Raw genomic sequence first — 26,761 nt, forward strand, 5'->3', positions numbered from 1 at the left:
TTCTCTCAGTTGGAACTCAGCTTTGAAAGACACCTTGGGAAAGAGTCTCGAGGTACAAAGCAGCCAAGAACAAATAGTTGAGATTTTTAGCCTCTGGCTTGGAGAGAGATCATATCCCGTTCACCTATATAGACCCCACAGCACTGTGCAAAATATTTGTTGAATAAGCTAATCCAGTTGTGACAATATGGTAACCCCACTGGCTCCTAAAAGAAGCTGTTTACTAGATTATTCACATAGATGTCTATTTTGTAAACTTAAATTTTCATTTTCCTACCCCACCCCCATCATGTTTTCTGATTTGATTTTCCAGTTTTACCCTTTAGGTAGGGGATGAAAAGGCTACGTAATTGGAAAAGCTCACAGAATTGATTATTCTGTCTTTTTGGTTTAAAAAATGATAGGAGCTGGGGGCACTTGAATAATACACGGGGGGTCCAAGATTCTACCCCCAGAGAAAGGGAGAGATGGAAAAGAGAAAGAAACTGATTTCAGCAACATAAAGTTAAACCACAGAGAAACAAAAAGATCTGACAATCATCGAACCCATTGTGTAAAAACATTAGCAATAATCAGAAGGGTACAATATCATAAATTATAATGATCTGCTGGCCTTTTAATGCGAGAAAATAACCAGAAGAAACACAAAAATACTTTAAAAAAATACGGCATCATTGCCACTACACATGAAAATATTTCCATTAAAAAAGTCATCTCTGGTTGAACTTTGAACTTTTCAGCCCTCTTTGGATTTACATTCGGTGACCTGCACATTCTGCTGGGATTTGCAGAGTCGTCACTCTGTGATTTCGGCCAGGGACCTGCACTGATCCGTCTTCCTGAGAACTGAACGGGACACTTCCTGTTAGACATTCAGTACTTCGAGGCTAATATTTAATCTTGATTGGCAAGAAGTTTAGTGCAAATGACGTCATACTTAGCAGCCTGACACAGTTCTGATGGTGTTAACCCTTCCCACTTCCCCAGAAAGACCCCAGCTTTCTCTTTTCCCGAGTGTCAGCTTTGACCTTGGAACCTATTGGAAGCTGTCAGAGATGATTCTGTTTGCTACCCGGGGAGTTTCCCTTCAGGGTGAAGAGTTTCACTCATCACACAAATGAAGAACCAAACTGCTTTCGTACTTGGGCAGCTCACTTGGGGTTGGTACAAAAAACAAACATACACCACCAGCAAACAGGCAGGGCCTGAATGGAGTCATTTCTCCGGAGAGTGGAGTCAAGGTCATCCTTGATCTCTCCTATCTGCCTCTCTGATCGCTGGCAAAGGTACCCAGAGAAGAGAGTCATCAGTTTACACCAAGCAACCATAGATGCTGTTCACAGGAAGGCTCGGGCACAGGGCTGAGGAAATCTCTTCAATCAAATTCAACACTCTCCAGTAACTATTTTATTTCATTGGTTGGAATGCCAAAAGGCACATAAAGAAAATGAAGGGAAGCCATCTGACTTCAAACCTGGTGCTCTCCACTCAGCCAAGATTGATTCTGGAGATGAATAGAAGCCAGAGCTTCCAGCCTGGGAAGCATGTGAGCTCTGTCAGTTCCACGAACCGCCTCTCTGACGCATCTGTTCCCATTCTAGTAAGGCCTGGCACTGCCGCAGAGAACACCGTGCCTTCCTGTGCTCAGACCCTTGGCTGCTTCAGGAGAGGGGGACCCTTCCTGGGCTTGAGTGCCTGGCTCTGCTTTTGTCTACATTTCACAGCCCAAACAGATGAGCCTTCAAGAAGTTGAGATGACCCTTGAGGACACCATTTCACTGGTCCTTTCTCTTCACCAACTCCTAGAAGTTTGTGTTTCCGCTGGGTTCTCTCACCTACTTAGTAGCTTGGGTGGGTGGGTGGGGGACACTGCCTTCTGGAGAGAGGATCCCACCTCAGTCACTGTACTCTTCTTTCTCCTTCGGGGTGTGGAATTTCTCATATTGGCTGGCCAACTTCCATTTGTTGTGCTGAGTTTTGAGCAAAGCAGCCAAGGAAGACTTCCGGGTGACATTTCTAGACATTTCCCGGCTCTTGACTTTCCTGGCTGGGGAGGAGCTTTGTACTAGGGGATATACAGGGAAGATGGGTTTGCCCCGGGGTGCACCCAGGAGCTGCCATGTTTCCCCAGTAGCATTACTGTTCAGATACTGCCATGGCTTCTTGCCGTTGTAGTCCCGAACATTCACCCGAGAAGCCAACCTTTGCACTAGCAATTTGATGACTCCCTGGTGGCCGTGAATAGCTGCGAGGTGCAGTGGTGTATAGCCACAACTGGACCTCACGTTTACATCTAGTGCAACCCCTGCCTTCTGGGCTCCAGAGATCAAGTCCTGAAGGGCACGCAGGTCACCATGCTTTGCTAGCCAGTGCAAGGCTGTGAACCCGGTCAGGAAGTCTCTGTGCAAAGCCAACTGGGGATCTTCCCAGAACAAAGTCTGCACGTGAAGCCAGGAGCCACTGGCAAGCCTCACAATCCATTCATGTTCTCTGGCATCTAGAGGGACAAGGGGTGACCTGTGCTCAGAAAGCCTGTGGGGTGTCAAGGCTGCAGATCCATCCCTGTTGGGGGCCCATGAGGTGTGTGGCTGACCTGCCACAACATTAGCATCTGCCAAATTCTGTATCAAAACCATATCCACCCTTGGGCTGGGCATGGTTCCTGCCTTGGAAGGTTTCCTGGACCGAGGTGGGCGCCGGCTCCTTTTCAACAAGTCTTCATCAAGATGCTCCTCATCAGAGGACGAGGAGGATTTGGTTCCCCCAGCACGGGCGCTCCTCCTGAGAGACCTCCGGAACTTGGGGGCTGGCCAGGGCGAAGCCTCCTGGGGGTGGTCTCCAAGGCTTTTAGCTACCGTTGAGACCTTCCTAGAATTGGGCACATTCCCTTTAATTCTGAGGCTCCGCCGGATCCGTCTGGGGCTGCTGTCATTTGAAGACACAGACAGGCCCTCAATAGGATCCCTGAGCTCTCCCCAAGAGGAAGTTCCCAGGACAGGTTGCTGCCCCTCTTCGGGGGTTCCGGGCGACTCTTTGGGTCCACTGCTGCTCTCCTCGCTGCCGTGGCTCTCTTGATCCACAAAGTCATCCAGATCCTGGAGGGACAGCTGACAGCGAATGCTTCGAAAGACAGTGGGTGGAAGGTTCCCGGGCCAGGATTCTGAGGACTCATCAGGAACCACAGGCAGGAGAGAATGAAGAGACACTGCGGGCTCTGGCAGCCCAGAGTTTGTCTCCGAGACCCCAAAGGCGGTTTCCAAGGGTAGCTGGAGGAAGTCGTCTGGCACCACCGACCAGGCGCGAGTGGGGCCGGGGTTCCCGGCCTCAGGCATCTGCGGGCATCTGCTTACCCACTCTCGAGTGCGCTGCTGCTGCTGCTGCTGCTGCTGCAGCTGCTGGGTAGGATGGGTCGGGGAGCCGGCGGTAAACAGCTCCAGCGGCTCACTGGAGGGAGCCGGGAGGGGCAGGAGAGCGGGCGGGGACGTCGGGCTCCCAGCAGCCTCGATGGCGGCCGGAGGCCAGTCAGGCGTTGCACACACCGGCGCTCGCTCAGCCGACGCTCCTTCCCGCAGCCACCCGGGAGCTCCGAGGCCATCGGGGGCGGTCGCGGCGACGAGCTCTGGCTCCTCACTGGCGGCCGCAGGGTCCTCGAGATCTCCGGGCAGATGCTGTCCGGTGGGGTCCCCCCAGCCATTCTGTTGGCATTCCCAGCAGCAGCGGCCCCGTGTCTCCGCAGCCGCACACCTGCCTCTGGTCTGAGCAGCCGCGGGCCCCGGGGTCCCCCGGCTCGGGCTGTCCCTGGGGCCGTGCTCGGCCCCGGCCGCCTCCCGCGCGCTGCTGCCGGCTAGCTCATCGCCACCCGAGTCCACCCGGGGCGCAGCACCTGCCGGCGGCGGCTTCTGCGCCTCCGGGTCCCGCGGGCGGTGGCGGCCCGGCTGCGGTCTCTCTGCGGGGGTGGGTCGCTGCAGGCCCTCCTCCCCCAGCAGGTCCCTGTACCTCCGCTTGAGCACCACGTACTTGGTGCCGTCGGGGTCCTGGCGCACTGCGGCCACCGAGTTCACGAAGCCCTTGAAGAGCTCCCGACGCTGCTGCAGCTGCCCGGGGGGCACGTGAGGGTCGCGCAGGAAGCCCTTGAAGTGGCTCAACAGCTCGGCGTTACGCACTCGGCCCCCGGCCTGGCACAGAAAGTCCAGCAGGGCCTCCTGGCTCAGCTCCCCGGCCATCGCTACCGGGTCCCAGGTGCCCGGGGCGGCTGCGTCTCGAGCTCCCAGAGCACTCCCCCTCCGACAGAAACCCGGACCTGGCGAGTGTCACCTGCGCCCGGGGCGGCGCCACCCGCCTCCATCAGCCGCGGAGACCGGCGCCGCCCGCATCCCCGGAGCGCTCCGGGAGGGCCGAGGGTCCCCGGGGGCGGGTGCCCGGGCTGAGTCCCCGCGCGCAGCCCCGGTGGCAGAGGGCGGCTCCCGGGCCGCCCCCGAGCGACGCTGGCCTGTGGCAGCTAGTCCCCGCCGCGAAAGTTCCCGGGATAGGTCGGAGTCGGTTTCACCTGCGCGCTGGCTACGCCTCTCCGGCTCTGGGGGAAGGGCCCGGGCCGCCTCCTGCACCTCCGCCCTCTGAGGTGTCCCCCCACCCCCGCCACCCATCCTGGGTGAGTCAGGCTGGTCCAGATGGGGACAGCGCGGGGAGGTGAGGCCCGGGGCGAACGGCTCTATAGGACGCACTGCCTCCCCCCCCCCGCCCCCCGGGCCCGGAAAGTGCAAGGCAGGTAGGTGACCGGTTGTCCCTCGGAGTGCCCGCCACTCGGGAAACAAAAGCCATGGGAGGTCGGCTCTCTACCCCGCGGCACAAGTTACAGCCAAAGTCCACGCGAGTGGGGGGCCAACAGACAGGCTCTCCACTGTTTCTCTTTATTAATGGGGAGTGGCTTGGGGTTCCCAGTGGCAGGATTGGGACCCGGAAACTCCACCTTGACAATCTTTTTTTGGTTTGGAGATACCGAGATACTGGGAAGGCCTCTCCGGGGCACCGGCTTCAAGGAGTTCAAATATACCTCTCTAAGTCTGTGCTGAGAGCCAAGTCCCTGAAAGCTACAGCCCAAGGTTGGTTTCTGCCTTGCTTTTTCCTGCATTGTCTTACAGTTACGGCTCAGGGGTTGGGGGATGATTCACTGTCAGGGAGTTTATTGCTTGGGAAGTCAAAATCAATAGGAATTGTCTCCCCAGCTAAGGTATATGATACCCAGGGCTGTTTTGTTTTTATTTAGTCTAAGATTTGTGAACAGAAGAGATTCGTTCCATCTGTTTCAGGCTGGCTTCTTGGTGAAATCATTGCTCTGAGCGTGGATTTCCTCCGTTTAAAATGTTGAACACGTGACAAGGGTCTGATTCCACCCCAGGGTGGGTGCTGGACTCTCTTGATCTGTTGAAGGGCTGTGTAGTTCACCCTGATCCAGAGCCCCTTCTAGAGTGGAACTAAGTTTTTCCTTAACCACTTCTGAGGAGGGGAGAGATAACGTTCAGCCCACTTTCTCCATAACAGCTGCCACTGTCCTCCACCTCTGTCTGCCTGGGTGCCTCTCCTTTGTCTTGAGTCCGTTTGCATGCTGTGCTTTATCTACAGTATCTGTTGTAGCATCAAACCCCCCCCCCCCCTTAGCTAGGCTTGCTCCGGCCCTCCCCACCTTTCCCCAACTGCCAGCGCAAATGCCTGTGTCTCGGCATCCTCTCAGGACACCCACGTGTCTAGGGATAAACTCTCCTCCCCTGGCATCTGACGCCCTGTCTCCTGTTCTCATTTTTTACTTTGCTTTGCAGTTCTGGATTTTTCACTAAGACTATATCGAGTATGTTGGTCCTACAATTGTCAACACGTTTTAATATGGACACCCTCTATCCCCCAACCCCAGCACTGGGGATCGAACCCAGGGCCTCATTTGTGCTAGGTACTGTCACTACCACAGACCAATCTCAGTGATTGTCAGATAGGCCACATCTGAAGTGCTTTATTTAAAATCCCAACACTATCCTAGTACTTTTCCACGAATGACTCGGAATCATTGGCTTTAAATTATCTAGGTCAGAAAGAAGGACTGTCTATTTGGGGCATTTTCTAGAACTGAAATCCAGTAGTGGGTTGACATGGAGAAACTGTTCCCTCTCATGTCTCCATATAACTTTGAGGCCTTATAGTAGTTATTAAAACAAATGTTTTCTGTTAAATTTCGGCTCTCTTTTGTATTTATTTACTGGTGTTGAGTCTCAGTGGGATTCACAGGTGTGGGAGGGGGTCCAAATGGGAACCTCAGGTGAGTAAGTCAGAAGAACCCCTCTTTAGTGCCTTGCACAAGTATATGTGTTGAGTTGCCCAAGTAGCCAAGAGGTAGAATGGGGGTCTCGACTTGCAGTTCTTTAAGAGAGAAGGGGGGGGGGGGGCAGATGCCGAAGTTCTGACACCATTGCCTTCAGTTGGGGGTAGAATTACTGGGTCTGCGATTGTTTTGGTTTCTGGATACCCAGGTGGTTTAGTGGCTTCTTGTTTGTCTTGGGGGTGGCTAGCTGGAAGGTTCTACATCGTATATATAAGGGCACCTTCTTGCTTTCCTCACATTTAGTTCGTTATTTCCAAAGGTATTTTTTTGGCTACATGGCTGCGCATTGTTAGACATGGGTATATATAAAGAAGGATGTGTGTTAGAGAACTCTGTGTTGCTATCAAAAGACCAGAGAAATGACATGAGTTTGCATGCTACCTGATTTAGGAGCAGCACACACCACCAGCTGAGGTCCAGGGGGTACATGAAGGAAGAGCTCAGGCTCAGCTCTTGCATTAAAAAAGAGTAATGGAGACCTTTAAGACAGAAGACACTTCTGGGCAGAGGACTCTGGCTTCACTTAAATATTTTGGGGAACTAGCTGCAAATATAACTGCTTGGCTTTAAGGTAGAGGGGTGCAGCTGTGTAGGAAGGTGGGAGCCAGAGGAAGGAGGGCTAGGGAGAGGGGAGAGAGAGTGTTCTCCCCAAGGCAGAGTCTTTTAAGAATTTCCCAGAGAGTCACAACCAGATCAGATTTGTTCTTTAGAAAGAGCTGGAGGTAAATATTAATTTAGAATTATGGGTAAAAAGAATATGTATCAGAATGAGTAAAAAAGGACACAATGCAGAGCTGAATTTAACCAAATCTAAGACTGCATCAGAGATATTAAAATGTAAAAAAGAAGTACCTCTTAAAATATAGGAATTTCAAAATAAATAAATACATAAGCCTGGTGTATGCTTTTAATCCTAGCACTCAGAAAGAAGAAGTAAATGGATCTCTGTGAATTAATTCCAGGCCAGCCTGGAATGCATAGCAGAATTTTAGACCTGCTGGGGTTACATAGTGAGATCTTATCACACATACACACACAAAAAGAGGAATTGCAGGGTATTTAAAAAAATATCTCTTTAAAGAAAAAAATATGAGTCAGGTAGTGGTGGTGCACGCCTTTAATCCCAGCACTCAGGAGGCAGAGGCAGATGGATCTCTGAGTTTGAGGTCAGTTGGTCTACAGAGTGAGTTCCAGGATAGCCAGGGCTACACAGAGAAACCCTGTCTCGAGGGGGGAAAAAAAAGGAAGGAAGGGAGGAAGGAAGGAAAAAAAAAATATAAAAATATGCACCTGTATGTTGGGGGTCAGATTTGACATGTACCTGAGTGCATTGCAACTTTAATGTTTCATATTAGCTTAATAACCCTACAACTATTTGACTATAAGAATATGTGACTCTTTCATTTGAAAATGACACTTAAGGCCAGGCGGTGGTGGCACACGCCTTTAATCCCAGCACTCGGGAGGCAGAGCCAGGCGGATCTCTGTGAGTTCAAGGCCAGCCTGGGCTACCAAGTGAGTTCCAGGAAAGGCGCAAAGCTACACAGAGAAACCCTGTCTCGAAAAACCAAAAAAAAAAAATGACACTTAAGAACAAAGTAACAAGGCTGTATATGGTGGCGCACCTCTTTAAGGAGCAAGAGCAGGTCAACTGTGAGTTGAGACCATCCTGGGCTAAACAGTGAGACCACATCTCCAAAAGGAAAAAGAAGATGAGAGGGAGAGTAGGAAGGGGGAGGTTAAGCGTCCAGACACTGCTGAGATGCCCAGGAAAGAGGCAGCAGAAGCTGAGAACAGTGGACAGATGGATTCAAGAGATATTTAGAAGGTGAATTCAATAGGACCTGGCACCAGAGTCGACCAGGGGATGACGAACAAGCTGGGCAAGCTCTCGAGAAGCTGAGAGGTGGTTGGCATCGTCTCTCCGCTTAGAGAGAAAATAGAGAAAAGGTAGCTTGTGGAAATACATAAGGATGGATGTAAACTCAGCTCGGGGCATATTATTTTTGAAGGGCCATAAAAAATAGAAATATCTAGAAGATAGTTGGCAATATAAATGTGGGTATGACATTCACATCTATAAATGGTCATTTAAACCACAGGAGAGAAAAATGCTTCACAATGTATAGACAGGGGGGCGGGTGCAAGAGGCCGAAATGGCAATTCCCAGAGAGAAAGAGGAAGAGTCTCCTGTGGGGACCTGGAAGGGACCCCAAGAGAGAGGGACACCTGTGTCTCAGAAGAGCAGGAGCAGGAGGGACAGCTTTCTAGACACACTGCCAAGGCTGATAAGAAAGGAAATAGGACCAGAGCTGGCAGGTCCCTGTGGCTGATCTGGAACAGTGTCAGAACAGTGACAGAGACCGAAGGCAGATCATAGAAACCTGGGGGGTGGGGGGGAGGCGGCGGGGGCGAGGAATGGCCCACTTGCCCCTGGACCAAAGGAGAGGAGGCAGATTTAGATGTAGAGAACACCCTCAAAGCATGGAACTGAGCTTTTCTTCTTTTAGGACAGGATATACACGGTCTTGCGCATGTGCCAAGGGAAACAAGCCAAGGAAAGCTGTGTGAAGATCTAGAGCGGAGTGAATCATTGATACAGTAGAAACTGGGGGTGGCATTGGAGTCCAGAGTTCAGGGAGAGGAGGGAGCCATGCTCCCCCTGTTAGGGACAGAGGGAGGACAAGGGACTGAGCTCAATGGTAGAGCACTTGTCTGGCACACACAGAGCCTTTGGCTCCATCCCCAGCACTGGGAAGGGAAGAAAAGAGAAACAGAAGGGAAGTAGGTATTGCATTTGGGGGCTTGAGATGTCACTTAGTTGGTAGAATGCTTGCACAGCATGTGCAGGGAGGTTGACACCCAGCGCCATATAAGCCAGGCATAACCTTGGTATGACACATGCCTGTTAACACAGCACTGTGGAGGAGGTGGGGACAGGAGGATCAAAAAGTCAAAGTTATCCTCAGCTGCGTCAAGAGTTTGAGGTCAGCCTGGGCTACATAACCGAGTGGGGAGCACCTAACGGGAAGGGGCTCCTTGCTTTTATGTCTCTGCTCCTGCTCTGCCCCCCCCCACCTTTATTTATTTGTCCAGTATTTATTGAGGGTCTACCAGATGTGTGTAGTGGAGAACTGAGAGTGTAATGGTGAATCAAACAGGCAGAACCTTGATTCTCAGAAAACTTAGACCTCAGTGGGACAGAGAGTGGCAACAGACGTAAACTAAACAGGAAAGACCACGATTGGTAAGTGCTCAGATACAAAAGCCGGCTGATGTGATAAAGCAGCAAGCAAGGGTGAATGGGAAAGCTTGTCAGAGACTGGAAACAGGCAGAGCCCCCAGTGAGAGCAGAGCAGCTGGGAATGGGGAGGAGGGGGCTAGGAAGAGCACTCCCCGGCAGGCAGGTGCTGTGGGATGTTCTGTATGCCAAATGTTTTGCTCTGATTGGTTAGTAAATAAAACACTGATTGGCCAGTAGTCAGGCAGGAGGAAGTATAGGCGGGACAAGAAGGAGAAGAATTCTGGGAAATGGAAGGCTGAGTCAGAGACACTGCCAGCCGCCACGATGATGAACAGCATGTGAAGAGAAGATGCCGGTAAGCCACGAGCCACGTGGCAAGGTACAGATTTATAGAAATGGATTAATTTAAGCTGTAAGAACAGTTAGCAAGAAGCCTGGCACGGTCATACAGTTTGTAAGCAATATAAGTCTCTGTGTTTACTTAGGTCTGAGCAGCTGTGGGACTGGCGGGTGAGAGAGATTTGTCCTGACCGTGGGCCAGGCAGGAAAACTCTAGCTACAAATGGCGCCCAACGTGGGGCAAGAGTTTCCACCTAAAACCTGAGAAAAAAGATTCTAAAACGGAGCTAAAAACAGCTTCCTAATTGTCTCTTTCAAATGAGCAGCAGCCTGCCGGTTTGAGCTACTGGTGGATTCCTAGCGTGCGCGCTCGACCTGCCGCCATATGGTGGGAATGAGGCCTCTGCAAGTGGCACATTAAGCTGCATGGTGGATTTAGCCTTTGCTAGTACAAAACAAAAAAAGAGGTTTCTGGGTACACGCTGCTTGGATAAAAGCATAGACCCATGATAGCTCCCAGAGCTGGCGGAAAACGTACCACCGCCATGTTGGGAAGCTGAGGTGGGCGGAGCCAACAGCCATAGCGCTGGTTCAGTCTTACAAATGCTGCAGTTTAAAGCAATAGATTCACAATAAGACAGATTCAGATGTAATAGTTTACAATGTGTGTAAAATATACGTAGGCTTGAAAGAGACAAAAAAGGTGATATATACAGTTATAGAAACAAATACACAGTTTTAAAAAATAAAGTCTTTAAAGAGACAGTAAAATTAATATAAAAAATAAGCCACGTAAAGATGAATATTACACAGAGAATCTGGATTGTGTTGTCTTTGGGATTTTTAACTGCAGAAAAACATTTGATCGTAAAAGATATTGAGGCAGGCAGGCAGGCAGATCTGTGTCTCTGTCTCTAACCCTGTGTCTCTTTGCCCCCCAAGTCATATATACACACAGGGATGTACTCTCTTGCAATATGAGAGCTTAGACACTGGAAAGGACAGTATTGAGAGAGCCCCCCTCCCTCGGAGCCTTCCAGGGCATCTTTCCTTTCCTCTCCGGCCTGGGGAATGGCCTGCCTGCCTTAGCTTCTGTACCTTGTACTTGTACCGCTCCAATCTCTGGCTCCACTGTATTTCTTCACACCTCTGCCTCTGTGTCTTCCCTCTTCCGTCTCTTACAAGGACCTTTGTCTCTGGGGTGATGGCCCAGGCCACAATCCATGATGCTTTGATTACATCTGCTACCTTGACCTGTAAGGCATCAATGACAGGTTCTAGAAATCTTAACCTTTTGGAAGGCTGTCATCCAACCCATTAAATGGGAAAACAGAGAAGTTCAAGAATGCCTTCCCTTCTCTCTTGTTCCAGTCAGCTTGAATTTCCTTCATGATTTGACCCGGCTAGCACTGACTCAGGGGATCTACCCACACCCTCTGTCCCAGCGTTTTCTATCTTTAATGATATATTAGGCTTGCGGTATTGGCTGACTACAGGGTAAGAACTAACCATGGTTAGCAATATCTTAAGACTTGTTTGCTTTTGCATATTTTCTTTTTATAATTTATACTTCTGGTTGTATAATTCACATAACATTGGTTCATGTATTGGGCAGCTTTTTGTTGCTGTGATGAAAATACCTAAGAAAACAACGTAAGAGAGGAAAGAAAGGTTCATTTTTTGTTCATGGTTTCAGAGCGTTGGGTCCAGGGCTGCCTGGGCCTCTGGCTTTGGGCCTGAGGCAGGGCTGAAGGTCCAGGTGGAAAGCACATTATGGTGCAAATATGGTTATAACAAATAAAAATTTAATTTTAACAACTTCTTATCTTTATTGATTACATGGCAAGCACATGAATGTCACAGGCTTTCATTTTGAAATGAAGCTATGGGTGGTACTTATTAATCATCAACTAAACATGTTATTAAAATTTGGTATTTATATACTACAGTTGGCACATATCTGAGGAGAACTGAGGATACTAATTCAGCATGCTATTAATAAGTCTGGCAGCCCAAAAAATCCTTGGCAAACACACATAGGCACATAATTGGACTTCCCCCAAATTTCAAAGGCTAATTTCTTTTTTTTCATATAATATTTTTATTGTCTTGGAGAATTTCATACAATATATTTGGATCATACTCATCCCCTACCCCTTTCCTCCCCCTAACTCCTCACAGACTCATGCCCCATTCCTACCTCTCTTCCCCTCTTTTGAAATTGTTTCCCTTAAAAGCTAATTTCTTACCACATAGCAGCTATTAATTATATTGAGGTAGTTGAGGTATTGGCTACAGTTCTTATTGCTATATAATTATAAATGGATGTTAAGGTTTTTTTGTTTTTTGTTTTTTGTTTTTTTTTTCGAGACAGGGTTTCTCTATGTAGCTTTGCGCCTTTCCTGGAACTCGCTTTGGAGACCAGGCTGGCCTCGAACTCACAGAGATCCGCCTGGCTCTGCCTCCCGAGTGCTAGGATTAAAGGCGTGCGCCACCACCGCCCGGCTTTGTTTTGTTTTTTAATGAGGGTGGGCAGTGAGAAGGCTGAAGTGGGTAAAGCCACTTACTACCTGCTGACCTGAGTTCAATTCCCCAGACCTTCATAGTAAAAGGAAGGCAGTGATTCCCAAAAGTTTTCCTCTGGCCCATGCATTGTGCTTTGTAGGGAGTCACAGGGAAAATATGATCAGCAAACAGGGATACAAGCAAGACCGTCGAGAAGCTGCTGGCATTTGTACATGTACATACATCTGCTAGGACCTGGCTCCTCCAAGAGTGACAGGAACTACTGCTGACATTAAAATAGCAATCTCTTTCCCACAGAGCCACGGGCAGCCCAGAGTTGGTGTAGCCGCGATTGTCCTTGGCCCAGACTCCTGCCATTTTATATTCTAACTGTTCTCGAAGTGGGCTTTCCATGCAAGAGTCTAATTTGCTGTTGCGACATGGGCCATTGTATCCCACTCTGGCTGGTAGGGGGAAGGAAGGCAGAGAGGGGGACAAAACTGATGTCTGAAAGAAGTTGCATGTAGCCAGACACAGTGTTGCATGCTTATAATCTTGATGCCTGGGAGGCTGAGACAGGAAGATCATGATTTTTAGGCCGGACTAGACCACACACCAAGCTCTAGCATAGCCTGGAATGCAAAATAAGACCATGTCTCAAGTATATTAAGTATATGTGTGTGTTATATATAATATACATAGATATATATTTTTGTTTTAAATTTTATTTATTATTTTTGTGTGTGAAAGAGACAGATGAGTGTGTTTGTGCATGCATCTGTGTGCATGTGCATGCCTGCTTGTGCCATAGTGCATGTGCATGCTGATCAGAGGTCAACTTCATGCACGGTTCCCTCAGTCTCCCTTTACCTGTGTTCAGGGATCAAGCTGAGTCCCAGGGATTAAACTAGCGTTGTCAGGCTTGTGTGGCAAGGTACCAAGCCATCCTGCCAGTCCTGAAAGATACTATAAAAATAAATAAAAATGAAAAAGAGTTGCATACAATACTGCTGGTTCCATCCCAATATCCAGGGTGTAATCTCATGGCCACCTGTAGGTGGGAAGGAAGGTTGGGAAGAGAAACTCTTTGTTCTGAATAGGCATGCTTGCACTTAAAAACAAGAAGTGCATTATTTCAAAACTGGCTTTATCACCTGAAGCACCATAGGCCTTCTGGGCAGGGCAGGTCTTTATTGAATGACATCATCTTGAATATTTCAAGTCTTTTATCCCTCTAGGGCCCAGACATCTAAACACCAATCACGATCTCTCTGCCACAGTATCGACTCCTATACATTTATTTGTCCCATAGGGAGTGGCACTATCCTGGAAGTTTCTGTGGAAGGCATCTATCATCACATGCCCAGTGTGTCACTGTTTCGGGGAGACTCTCTGCAGCCACGTGCTGAGTCAGGCTTCTTGGGTGACCCTTCCCTTCCCCTCTTGTTACACAGATGAGAAACAGGTCAGTGTCTGACCCAGGCTAAGCCAAATAAAATCTTTTCCCAGGTTTTAAAAATCAGGACCAAGGAGAGAAGTTTTAGTTCACCTGTGAGATGGAAGACACTGTGTCATCAGAGCGTTGCTGGCGGGGAAGACGTTCTGATCCTTCGGAAAATGATGGGGCATCTCTTCAGAGACACCAGGTGGTACGGCAGCCGCACTCCTGGGTCTGTGCGTTAGTCAGCTAGTAAGGGTTAGTCAGCCAGTTAGGGCTAGTCAGCTAGTTAGTTAGGGTTTACTTTTTACTTTATATATTTAGTTGGCTTTGCATATTTATATGCGCATACATTTGTATACAGAATGTATACAGCTTTGTGTGCCCTGCTGGGTAAAGCAAGCTCAGATTCTCTGACTCTGAGTAAGTTCTCACTAGGAAACCTCTGTGGGCTCCCACAGTGCATTGTAATGTGTTTTGCCTGCAGGTATGTGTATGGGAGGGAGTCTGATCCCCTGGAACAGAGTTATAGACAGTTGTGAGCTGCCATGTGGGTGCTGGGAATTGAACCTGGGTCCTCTGGAAGAGCAGCCAGTACTCTTAACTGCTGAGACATCTCTCCAGGCCCCCATAACTTCAGTTTTTAAAATGTGAAATGCATCACACATGCTGTTTTGAATTGACAATTGAGTATTGAGGGTTTTTTTGTTGTTGTTTGTTTTGTTTTGTTTTCCAAGACAGGGTTTCTTTGTGTGGCCCTGGTTGTCCTAGAACTCACTCTGTAGTCCAGGCTGGCCTCGAACTCACAGAGATCCACCTGCCTCTGCCTCCCAAATGTTGGGAATAAAGATGGGGGCCACCACCACCTGAAAGAATATTGACTTTTTAGTGTTAAGCAGGTATATGTGTACCCATTGCCAAATGCATCATGTTCAGGGGGTCTTCACTGCTACTGCTATCATGTTCTTCCTACCCCTCAGGAGGCTTGACTGTGTGTGTGTGTGTGTGTGTGTGTGTGTGTGTGTGTGTGTGTGTGTGTGTGTGTAAAATATTTTTATTGATTATTGGGAATTTCACATCATGAACTTCAATCACATTCTTTCCCCAGTCCTCCCAGGTCCACGTCCTCACCTTTGTGACCTCCCCAAGAAGAAGAAAGAGGAGGAGGAGGAGGAGAAGGAGGAGGAGGAGGAGGAGGAGGAGGAACAGGGGGAAGAGAAGTGGGAGGAACAGGAGGAGGAGGAGCAGGAGGAGGAGGAGTGGGAGGAGGAGGAGAGAGTCTAATTTGTGTTGTCCATATGTTCCCTGGAGCATGGCCCAACTCCCAAGGCTAGCCCCTAAGCTCTATGTTATGATTTAACGAAAACCATCCATCTATATTTGCTCCTTGTCTCTGGTTCCTCCTAAAACCCTTGGAAACTCTGGAGTCTTTTGTCATTCCTCTGTGACCTCTGGAGTCAACAGGTGTGTCCTTTATCATTCCCACTGAGTCCCTTCCTGCCTTGTCTGACCTTGTGCCAACACAGTGACTCAGAACAGACTTCAGATGGACTCAGAGGAGCTGTCACACCAGGAAGGTTGAGAACGTAACTGGAGGGTTGGCGCTGTCGGCTGCTGAGAACGAGCTGCTGCCCTTGTCACTGCGGCGAAACACCCAACGACTTACGGGAGAGAGGACTTATTCTGGTGACAGTTTCAGGGGTACTGCTCCTCAGGTGAATGGATGTATCTGTCAGTCAGTAGAGTGGGGTGTATCTGTCAGTATAGTGGGGTGTATCTGTCAGTAGAGTGGGGTGTATCTCTCTGTAGAGTGGGGTGTATCAGTCAGTAGAGTGGGATGTATCTGTCAGTAGAGTGGGATGTATCTGTCAGTAGAATGGGGTGTATCTGTCAGTAATTGTGAGAGCCGCAGGTGGCATCTCCTCCTCACACTTTAGCAGACCAGAAAGCAAAGAAATGGACCAGAAGCAGAGTCAAGCCCAAGACCCATCCCCAGGGCCTAAGTCCACAGCTGGGTTCCTAGCCCCAGAGGTTCCATAACCTCCCAAACAGCAAGCACCTCCAGTCAAAGACCAAATGCCCCCAAACATGAGCCTGTGGGTGGCATTTCACAGTGGCATCATAGCACCCACTTCTACCTCTAGGGAGGGAAGAGGGGCCGAAGAATGAGTCCAGTCACATGGTTAGTAGTGAACTCCATTGAGCTTCCCAGTTGATGCCACGCAATGTGAGAGGGGTCATGCCACACACCTGGGGACAGAGCGGCCACCTCTCCTTCAGACTTCACCCAGATTGTCTGTTTCTAAAGCTGGGCATGGTGCACGGACCTGTTATCCCAGCAAAGGCCCGGGAATCAAGAGCTCAGGGCTAGCCTCCTCTATATAACATGTTTAAGTCTAGCCTAGGCTACAAGAGACCCTATCTCAAAATAGTAACAACAATAAGAAGACAACAATAAGAAAAACCAAAACAACAACAACACAAAACAAGCGTGCGGCTGTTTCTAACTTGTACCATTTACAATAGGTTGGTGCTAAGCCTTTGCTGGGTTCTGTGAGTTGAAGCAAGTCCTCAATTCTGAAGCGGAGTCTTGGGAACCCTGAACTGATAGCCACACTGGTTAGGAAGAGCCCTGGGTAAACCCCTGGGATTACCCATGCTGGTGTGCTGTGGGCTGAGTTCCAGATCTGCAGGGGCAAACTGCAGGTACTGTGAGAACCGAGTGTAACTGCTGGGTGCCCAGCTGGTGCTGAGGAAGTGCTGAAACACACTGGGGGTAGGGAGCACTCTCACATTGTGTGAAAACATTGTGAATACTACCAGCAAGAACGTAGACCTTGAATACCAACTAGAAGCAATTGTGTTACTAGAACACGTGAAGGGAGATTAACACAGTGCTTCTCAACCTATGGGGTTTCGACCCCTCTGGGAATTGACGAACCCTTTCACAGGGGTTATATATCAGATAGCCTGTATATCAGATATTACATTACTACTCATAACAGTAGCAAAATTACAGTTATGAAGTGGCAACACAAATAATTTTATGGTTGGGGGTCACCACAACATGAGGAACTGTATTAAAGGGCCTCAGCATTAGGAAGGTTGAGAGCCAGTGGATTCAAGTATTGACTTTTTAAAAGGTGTATTTATTTTATGTGTATGAGTGTCTTGCCTGCACAATTGTTGGTGAACCATGTGCAAACCTCAGCCTACAGTCTGGAGAGGATGTCCGACCCCCTGGAACTGGAATTATAGATGGGCTGTGAGCCACTCTGGTTGCTGGGAATTGAACTCAGGTCTTCTGCAAGAGCAGTAAGTGCTCTTAACCTCTGAGCCATCTCTCCAGCCCCAGTAGTGACATTCAGAATTATTTATTTATTTTGTGTGCAGGTGTGTGTGAGAGGAGTCCATCCTCTCCTTCCTCCATTCCTGGGGATCCAACTCAGGTCCTCAGGGTTGGCAACAGGCATCTTTTCCTCCTGAGCCTTCTCTCCTGACCTTGACAGTTATTTAGAGTTGTCCTTTTTTTCTCTGGCTTTTTGTTTTCTTTGAGACAGGTTTCCTCTGTGTGTCCTGGCTGTCCTGAAACTTGCTTTATAGCCCAGGCTGGCTTTGAACTCACAGAGATCTGCCTTCCAAGTGCTGGGATTAAAGGCGGGCTCCACCACTGCCAGGCTGAGCTAAGCCATTCTTCACTACACAAATGCTACAAGGTATACAATAAACAACAATGAAAACAAACAAAACCTCTCTCCTTATTGTTCTACTGACCCATCAAAGATGATGAATCTGGTTTACACAAAATTGTTTTGAGGTGTAGATCTGGCTGAAGGCTTTGCTAGTCACTTGAATTAGTGTTCTTCCATCTGGACCCAGCCTGCCGGGAAACTTGAAACCAAATAGCCACTGCTATGGAGTGACTAGACTTGGCCCTCTGAGAGTAACAAGTTATATTTCCTCCAACAGAAATTTTGTTTACATCGGTTCTTTTAGAGGAATTGATTGTTTCCACACTTGCCCCCACCCTCCTCTCCTACATGGTTGCCTGTTATTCAACTTACTGAATTTTGTTTCAGGCCAGGCTCCGACTGTACCCAGTTGAACTAAAAATCCAAGTGGAGGCATTCTTACTAAAGAATGTGCCACCACACTGAAACTAGATTGTTCTCAGACCTTTTTGAGACTCCAGGAGAGACATAATAAATAGCCATTTCTCAAAAAAAAAGACCAATTCCAGTTGACACATTTCCCCCTGCTCCAATCCTCACCCCTCCCCCTGATAAGGAGTTGAAATAAGCTGATAGGAAGCAATCGCTTGGCGGTGGTGGTTTTTCTATTACTTTGTTTCCCTGTTCCTGGTTAAAAGGAGAGTAACTTTAAACTAACCAACCCCGAGCTGGGGCTGTAGCTAGTTTGGTAGAATGCTTTGAGTAGCACACCCCAAGCCCTGGTTCTATCCCCAGCACCACATAAAACCATCTCTCTTGGCAAATGCTTGTAAGTCCAATATTCAAAGAGTGGAGGCAGGGGGATCAGAAACTAACCTCAGGTCTCAGCTGGAGCATCCCACACTGGGAGATGCAGGCCAGCCAGCTATGAGACCCTGTGTACAGGCTTTTTCTTTTAGGCCACCAACCAGCTCCCAAATCATGACACGGAGACTTTTATTATTAGTTTTAATGCTCGACCTAGCTTAGGCTCATTTCTGGCTAGCTCTTTTAACTTTTAACCTGTTTCTCTCTTCCTACCTTTTGCCTCAGAGCTTTTTACCTTTCTTTCACTATTCCTTGTGTCTGACTGGCCGGCTGTTGCCTGACTTCTTGTCCTCAGTGAGTCCCTCTTTCTCTCCTCCTTCCTTTCTCATTCCTTCCTGAGCCTCGATGTCTCCTATTTATTCTCTCTGCCCACTGGCCCTCCCTATCCTTTCTCCTGCCTAGCTATTGACCGGTCAGTTTTTTTATTAGACCAATCAGGTGCCTTAGGCAGACGAAGTGAAACAAGTGTAACACATCTTTACATAATTAAACAGATGCAGCATAAACAGAAGTAACACACCTCTCCACTGTTAAAGTAATATTCTGCAGCATAAACACATGTAGCACATCTTTGCCTAGTTAAAAGAATATTCCACAACAACCCTGTCTTTAAAAACGAACTAATCTTCTCTACTCTGCCCATCACATTGAACCATGTGCTCTACTTTAAGGAATGAAAGAATTACCAGATTCTAGAATCATAAGTCAAGCCATTTAAGATATGCAAGCCAAACTGTTTAATTTTGTCCTTTCAGACATCCTTCACTCCCACATAGAAAGGACATTAGAAAGTCATACCATGAATAACACAGTGGCAGAAATACTTTAAAGTCTTTAAAAAGACTTTTAGGGTACAATAAACAGTTAATTATAAGGAAATTACATCTCTCTAGGAACATGGAGAAAGGACTATTCTGCATCTTTAGGGCATGAGCAGTCAAAGGAAGGAAAACACTTAGATTTGGAAAACGACAAAAAGTCAAACCAACTCATGAGGCACAACATAGACTAAATATTTGCAAAGTGACCACTTTTAAATAGGTTTTTTTGTTTGGTTGTTTTGGTTTTTTTTTTTGGTTTTTCGAGACAGGGTTTCTCCATGTTGTTTTGGTACCTGTCCTGGATCTCGCTCTGTAGACCAGGCTGGCCTTGAACTCACAGAGATCCGCCTGGCTCTGCCTCCCAAGTGCTGGGATTAAAGGCGTGCGCCACCACCATCTGGCCTTTAAATAGGTTTTTCTTTTGTTTTGTTTTGTTTAAGATTTATTTATTTATCACGTATACAGCTTTCTGCTGCCATGTATCCCTGCATGCCAGAAGAGGGCATCCGATCTCATTACAGATGGTTGTGAGCCACTATGTGGTTGCTGGGAATTGAACTCAGGAACTCTGGAAGAGCAGTCAGTGCTCTTAGCCACTGAGCATCTCTCCAGTCCTAAATAGGTTTTTAAAACTACTTATTTTTTATTGTCTGTGTATGGGTGTTTTGTGTACACATTTGTGTACACATGTATGCCTGGTACCTGTGGAAGCCAGAAGAGGGTGTTAGAACCCCTGGAACTGGGGTTACAGATGACTGACAGTTGTAAGCCACCATGTAGGTGCTGGGATTGGAACCCAGGTCTTCTGGAAGAGCAGCCATCGCTCTTAATAAATGCTCCACCCCCAAGATAGGTTTTAAGAAGCTGAACCAGGTGTGGTGGTGCACAACTTTAATCCCAGCACTCAGGAATCAGGGGCAGGCAGAGGTCTGTGAATTCGAGGCCAGCCTGGTATATACTGAGTTCCAGGCCAGCCAGGGTTACACAGTGAGAAACTGTCTTAAAAAAAAACACAAAGCGAAGAAGCAGCTAAGGTGTAAGATACAGTGAGGGTGTGAGAGGACAGGGTCTTCCTTTTGAGGTCTGTTATATTTATTAAGGTATTTTGTTTATAGTTTGCTTGTTTGGGTCATGCTCTGCCCATTGCATTGGGAATTGAACACAGGGGCTTGTACAGATAAGAAAGTTCCTACCTCTGAGCCACATTCCCAACCCTAAACTTTTAATAGAAAGCTTGTTTTATCACTTGATTCAAGCAATAGTTTGTTTTATGGTTATTTCACATGGGAATATTAATGACTTCACTGATTTATTTCATCAAATCATAATTGGAAGGGCATAATGACATTTTTTTCTCATCTTAAAAGATTGTAATCAGTCTTATCATGCTAGGTCTTTGTTATAGACTTGCTTTTGTGCAAAAGATGGTATCATGCATTACCTTCCTAATATTTTAAAACTACATGAAACTGTTGATAACACCTCCAGAAAATTGTGAACATGAATAAAATTATGCAATTTTTAGCTTGCTAACTGAATAACACTTTAGTTCTCTAAAATGTTCCTAGAGCCTATAAGTAGTTCATTTATTTTTAATTGCTAATTCAATTTCTGCAGTAACAATTTTATTTAGGAAATGATTTCATAGGAGAAAGTAATAGGCAGCAAGAGGGAAAAAAACAAATATATAGTAATCTTTAAGATTCCATTAGATTCAGATTCAGATAGGGGCTGGAGAGGTGGCTTAGCAGTTAAGAGTACTGGCTGTTCTTCCAGAGGACCTGAGTTCAAATCCCAGGGCTCAAAGCTTACAACTGTCTGTGACTCCAGTTCCCAAGGGTTCATCCTCCTCTGGATTCCTTGGGCATCAGGTACACACTTGGTACACAGACATTCATGTAAGTAAAATGCCCATACACATAAAAAACAAAAAGATTTTATTAGTTACCGGGTTTGGGTGCTGTTCCTGTCCAGGGAATAAACTCAGCAGTGTCTGGTATAGACCTCAAATTTCCATGATGAATTCCATATTCTCCAGAGTGTCTAGGACAGTGACTCCAACATGTGGGTCATGACCTTTTTGGGGTCATATATTAGATAGCCTGCATGCCAGATATTTATGTAACAATTCATAACAGTAGCAAATTTACAGTTACGAAGTAGCAACAAACTAATTTTACGGCTGGGGGTCACCACAACATGAGAAACTGTACTGAAGGGTCACAGCATTCGGAAGGTTGAGATCCACTGCGCTAGGCCATTTGAGTGTTCTGACAGTGATGATGACCGTGGGGTGGGATCATGGACAGTGATGCCCAGTTCCACTGCTTACCAACTAGGCAACCTTTCTGAATTCCAGTTCCTTTAACTAATTAAGGGTTAATAATGTGATAGCAGATGACACCTGCTCCACAGCCCCTTAGCCTACTGCAGCTGTAGAAGACAGCTCCTGTATAAAGATATTTACTGGGTTGTAATAAGAGCAGTAGGGGTGAAAGAAAGAAGAAAGAAGGAACTGGGACCAGCCTCATATTGAACAAGGAAAATGAGATACATTTTAGTGTCCTCACACCGTGGACAGTTTGCCTCCACAAATACACTCTATGCAGAGCAATGGTTGATACCCTGCATGCACAAAAATTTCTGTTGCTCAAGAAATAAGTAAAACGGTCTTGAAAAACAAAACAAAATGCTGAAAATAGATTTTAGCAGGGTGGTGGTGGTAGTGGCGTATGCCTTTCATCACAGCACTTGGGAGGCAGATGCAGGAGGATCTCTGTGAGTTCGAGGCCAGCCTGGTCTACAGAGGGAGTTCCAGGACAGGCTCCAAAGCTACACAGAGAAACCCTGTCTTGAAAAACAAAAACAAAAAGAAAAGAAAAGAAAGAGGTAAAATACTCCCTCAGAGATAGGTAAATGATATAAACACGGAATTTACAAAGAAAATATGGGGCTGGGGAGATGGCTCAGTGGAAAAAGCATTTTCTATACAAGTGTGAGGACCAGTGTTTGAATCCCCAGAATCCACTTAAAAGTAGACAGGTATAGAGGCCATTCTAATCCCAGTGCTTGAGAGTCAGAGACACGGGATGTCAAAGGCAAGCCGGCCATTAGACTAGCTGGAACTGGTGTGCTCTGGATTCAGAGAGAGACCCTCTTCAACAACACAATGGACAGCAATCAAGGAAACCAACCAACCAACCACCTTAAACCTTGTCTGTTTGTCTGTGAGCCTAGCCTGTAATGGCTGAGTCATCTCTCCAGCCCCATCTCAAACCTTCAAAATGGAAATCATTTTTTTTGTCTGTAAAATGACAAAGATTAAAAATAAATAAATAAATAAATAAACTCAGTGCTGCCAAGCACAAAGCCTGAGCTACCTGGTTGGCTGGTAATAAAGGATTCTTAAGTTGCTCTTTTAAAAATACTTTATTTTTTATTATATGTGTAGAAGTTGTTTTACCTGCATGTACGTATGTGTACCGTGTGTGTGCACCACCCTAATAAGACAGGAGGGGACACTGGATCCCCTGGAACTGGAGTTACAGGTGGTTGTGAGCCATCATGTGGATGTCGGGAATGGAACCTAGGTCCTTTGCAAGAGCAATTTAGAACTCTTAACTGCTGAGCAATCTCCCCAGTGACTTCTTTTTCCTCTTACACAATGTATGAGTGTATTTATTTATATCCACGTGGGAGTGTGTATGGCATGGCATGCATGTGGAGGTCAGAAGACAACTTAGATGAATCTGTTCTCTCCATCCTCTCTGTGAGTCCTAGGGATTAAACTCAGATCATCAGGTTTAGCTCCAAAAGTGTCTTTACCCCCTGAGCCATCTTTCTGGCTGTCTTTCTATCTCAAGTTAGTCAGCTATTGAAAGATTTAAAAGGAAGTGCCACATATACCCTTAGTCTGTGTCTTAGTTAGGTTTTTATTGCTGTGAAGAGACACCATGACCACAGCAATGCTTATAAAGAAAACATTTAATTGGGGTGGCTTGCTTATAGTATCAGAGGTTTAGTCCATTATCATCATGGTGGGGAGCATGGTGGTGTGCAGGCGGACGTGGTGCTGGAGCTGAGAGTGCTACATCTTGTAGGCAACAGGAAGTTGACTGACTCTCACACTGAGTGAAGCTTGAGAAAAAGACCTCAAAGCCCGCCCCCATAGTGACACACTTCCTCCAACAAGGCCACACCTCCTAATAGCGTCACTCCCTTTGGAGGCCATTTTCTTTCAAACCACCAGTCAGAAAGGCTGTATAAGGAATGACCATTTCCACGACATCCTGGAGAAGGCACAACTCTAGGGTTTGTAAGGAGGTTTGTAGCTGTTTAGTACTTATGGAAGACTGGTGAGTGTAATACAAGGGAATCTGTTTTAGTATTGTGAAACTTCCACTGTAATCTATAATCAGATAATCAATTAACTATTAAAAAGCAGCGTAGCTCTGGACCCAGTTAAACTCATCAGGTTCCTTTTCTCAGGGAGACCTGGTATGCAGTGGCTGCCAGCAGCAGTCCCCTTGGGAATGCACGCAGCCTGTTGCTTGTACGGGTTCCCTAAGGAACCCTGAAGACCGTTTCTGGTGGATACTCGTGTCTCTGGTCTCACACTTTCTCTGGTTTAGGCTCCAGACAGGTAGGTGGGATGCCTTTGGAAGCCCAAGGCACAGTGGCGGAGTTTAAGTTCCCTGGCCAACTGACAGAAGAGTCCCATTTCAAAAAAGTGGGCTTCACCTAGGGTGATGCTCAGTACACTAGTCAAGTGTGGTGGTTTGACTAAGAATGGCCCCCATAGGCTTGTATATTTGAATGTTTAGTCACTGGGAAATAGAACTTTTTGATAGCATTAGAAGAGTTAGGAGGTGTGGCCTTTTGGAGGAAGTGTGTCCCTGGGGGTGGGCTTTGAGGTTTTCTTCTTTCTTTCTTTCTTTTTTTTTTTTTTTTTGCTTTGAGGTTTTCAAAAGCTCACACCCAGCCCAGTGTTTTTCTTTTTCTTTCTCTTAGCCTGTGGATCAGGACGTAGCTTCCTACTGCTTCTCCAGCACCACACCTGCCATGCCTGCTACCCTACTCCCTGACACGATGATAATGAACTGAGCCTCTGAAACTGTAAGCCAGCCCCAATTAAACGCTGGCTTCTGTAAGAGCTGCCTTGGTCATGGTGTCTCTTCACAGCAGTAGAACAGTGACTAAGACACCAAGAAACTGCTCATCCTGAATGGAACTGGATCAAATATATCCCTAAACATGGTCCCCTCCAGTGGTGGGCCCTACACTTCTAAAGGCTTCCGCTATACCTAATCCTGCCTGTAACACAAATTGCTAAATGGTCATATTAATTAAAAACCAGAGCCCGATATTGGGGTAAAAACTGAAAGATCAGAGAGACAGAGTAGCAAGCCACTAGTTCTTACTCCTACAAAATCCTCTGCCAAAAAAGAGTGAGCTCCTCTCTCCACCCCATCTAATCACTTCCTCTCTGCGCCCAGATCTGTCACTTCCTGTCTGTCTGTACAGACCTACAGACCTCTATGGTTAACCAGTGGCTAGCTCCTCCTTCTGATTTTCAGGCAAGCTTTATTTGTTAGAGCACAAATAAAATATCACCACACCTGCCTCTCCCCAATTATATTTATGAGTCAATCTTCCATTCAGACTAAAAATTTAAAAAGTTAAAAGCAGTGTTCTTTAAAGATTTTCAACAATATAAGAGTAATATATGAAAGTGCACCAGGCAATGGTGGTACATGCCTTTAATGCCTACACTCAGGAGGCAGAGGCAGGGGGATCTCTGTTCCAGGACAGCCAAGGCTACACAGAGAAACCCTGTCTTGAAAATTTTTTTTAAAGTGCTATTTTTAGAATCACCATAATACTATAAAAATATTCACTGTGTTGGAAGAAAACAGACCCTTATTTACATGTGCTTTTCTGTTATTTTAGAATAAAGATTCTCAGATACTTATAAATAAATAAGTGTGCATGTTTTTTAACATTGCATATGTATGCAGTTTATTTAAACAAAACCAAATTTAAACTCAGGAGCAATATACACCCTGCTGTTGTAAGTAACACTTAAATTCGGGTCCTTTCTGGTTGGGGTACTTGACCTGATTGGGAAGAATGATGAAAGAAAAACCAGAAGGAGGAGGAAGGAGAGAGGGAGGCGGAAGGGGAGGCGTATGAGCGGATCAGATTTGGGAATCTACTGTGAATTAAGTCTAAAAATGATTGGTGAGCTAAACCTCAGTTCACTTCCCCAACCCCATCTTTGAGGGCCCGTTTGATTCAGTCAGTCATTTGTCTGGTACTTTTAATTATTCTTTTTTTTTTTGTACAGGTGTTTTTTGCTGAAACTATAATATTGAACATGCATAATATAATTCATCACAGAAGTGCATGCCATGTTAGCCCCCAGCAACCATGCTTCCTACTAATGGAGACAGCCACACCTTCCCACTGTGAGTGCCCTTTGCCAATTGGTGCTGTCTGTGACCTTCAGGGTCACTATTTAAAGGATATTTACACGTACAGTGTTTGCACTAGGCACTTGGCACCACTGTAACCAAAACCCGACGTAATCAACTCATAAGGAATTCCTACACAGTTTTGGAGACTTTAGGCCAGGGTTGGCTGGCTCCATTGCTTTTAGGCCTTCGGTGAGCAGCTTATTGTGACCGGGACATGTGGTGGAGCAAAGCAGTGTCGAAAAGCAAAAGAAAGATCAGAAGGAAGAGACCAGGGTCCCACAACCTCCTAATCCCAGACAATGTCCACTGGGCTCCAACTTCTAAAGCCTCCACTGCCTACAAGTGCCGGCGAGTGGGGACCAAGACCTTGGTGTTCTAGTTCCATTCCTGCTGCTGTGACAAAAGCAAACTGGGGGAGACAGGGTTTACTTTAGCTCACAGTTCTGGGTTACAGCCCATCACTGCAGAGGCATCAAGGCATCAAGCACTAAAAACAGCTGGTTACATCACTATGGTTACATCACTATTGTTACTTCCAAAGTGATGCGTAAAGAGAAATACCTGCATGCTGGCTTACTGCGTCTTGCTTGAGGCTTGTGCTTAGTTCCACTTTATACAGCCCAGGACCCCCCTGCCTAGGGAATGCTGCCACCCATAGTGGGATGGGTCTTCCTGCTTTAGTTAACTTAATTAAGACAGTCCCCCCAAGACATGCCATAGACCAACTCAATGCAGATGAGTTCTCATTGAGACTCTTCCCAGATGGTCTCTAAGTTGTGTCAGGGTGACAAGTAAAAATGACTACTACACATGGATAGTCAAAAATTCAAATATTCATTTAACAGTAACATAACAATTCAAAGCCACAATCTAGAGTATGCTTCCACACCAGAGGAGGAGACACAGTATTAGGGCAGGACTTAATAGTCAAAGTGTGTCATTTCCTGTCACTCTCTCCCATCTTCTTATGGATGCCATGATGTTTCCCATCTGTGAAATGGACACAATAATGGCTCTCTGTGCTGGTCGAGAT

General features: G+C 46.8%; 1 protein-coding gene, 1 long non-coding RNA gene and 1 other non-coding gene across 7 annotated transcripts; 2 read left to right on the top strand and 1 right to left on the bottom strand.

Moving 5' to 3' along the window:
- Positions 1-591: 591 nt before the first annotated feature.
- On the bottom strand, positions 592-4,233 carry Sowahb (sosondowah ankyrin repeat domain family member B). The gene has a single exon (XM_052735387.1). The coding sequence runs from the start codon at positions 4,221-4,223 to the stop codon at positions 1,896-1,898; it is 2,328 nt and encodes a 775-aa protein (XP_052591347.1). The 5' UTR covers positions 4,224-4,233; the 3' UTR covers positions 592-1,895.
- A 538-nt stretch (positions 4,234-4,771) lies between these two features.
- On the top strand, positions 4,772-26,341 carry LOC128108617 (uncharacterized). 5 transcript variants are annotated; one of them, XR_008217538.1, is made up of 4 exons: positions 4,772-5,099; positions 13,965-14,101; positions 15,420-15,608; positions 24,263-26,341. It is a non-coding gene; the product is annotated as an uncharacterized LOC128108617 (long non-coding RNA). The 5 variants fall into 5 exon arrangements; XR_008217539.1 differs by lacking the exon at positions 24,263-26,341 and adding an exon at positions 17,454-19,494; XR_008217540.1 differs by lacking the exon at positions 24,263-26,341 and having other exon boundaries at positions 13,965-14,104; positions 15,420-19,494.
- Positions 23,704-23,837, top strand: LOC128109178 (small nucleolar RNA SNORA70). The gene has a single exon (XR_008217720.1). It is a non-coding gene; the product is annotated as a small nucleolar RNA SNORA70 (small nucleolar RNA).
- Positions 26,342-26,761: the final 420 nt, after the last annotated feature.

This window comes from Peromyscus californicus, unplaced genomic scaffold, assembly GCF_007827085.1.
Source record: "Peromyscus californicus insignis strain IS unplaced genomic scaffold, ASM782708v3 Scaffold_13__1_contigs__length_99412109, whole genome shotgun sequence".
Lineage (NCBI taxonomy): Eukaryota > Metazoa > Chordata > Mammalia > Rodentia > Cricetidae > Peromyscus > Peromyscus californicus.

Bases quoted from the DNA above. Each gene is read 5' to 3' on its own strand.
- Sowahb (XM_052735387.1), bottom strand. From the start codon at position 4,223: ATGGCCGGGGAGCTGAGCCAGGAGGCCCTGCTGGACTTTCTGTGCCAG.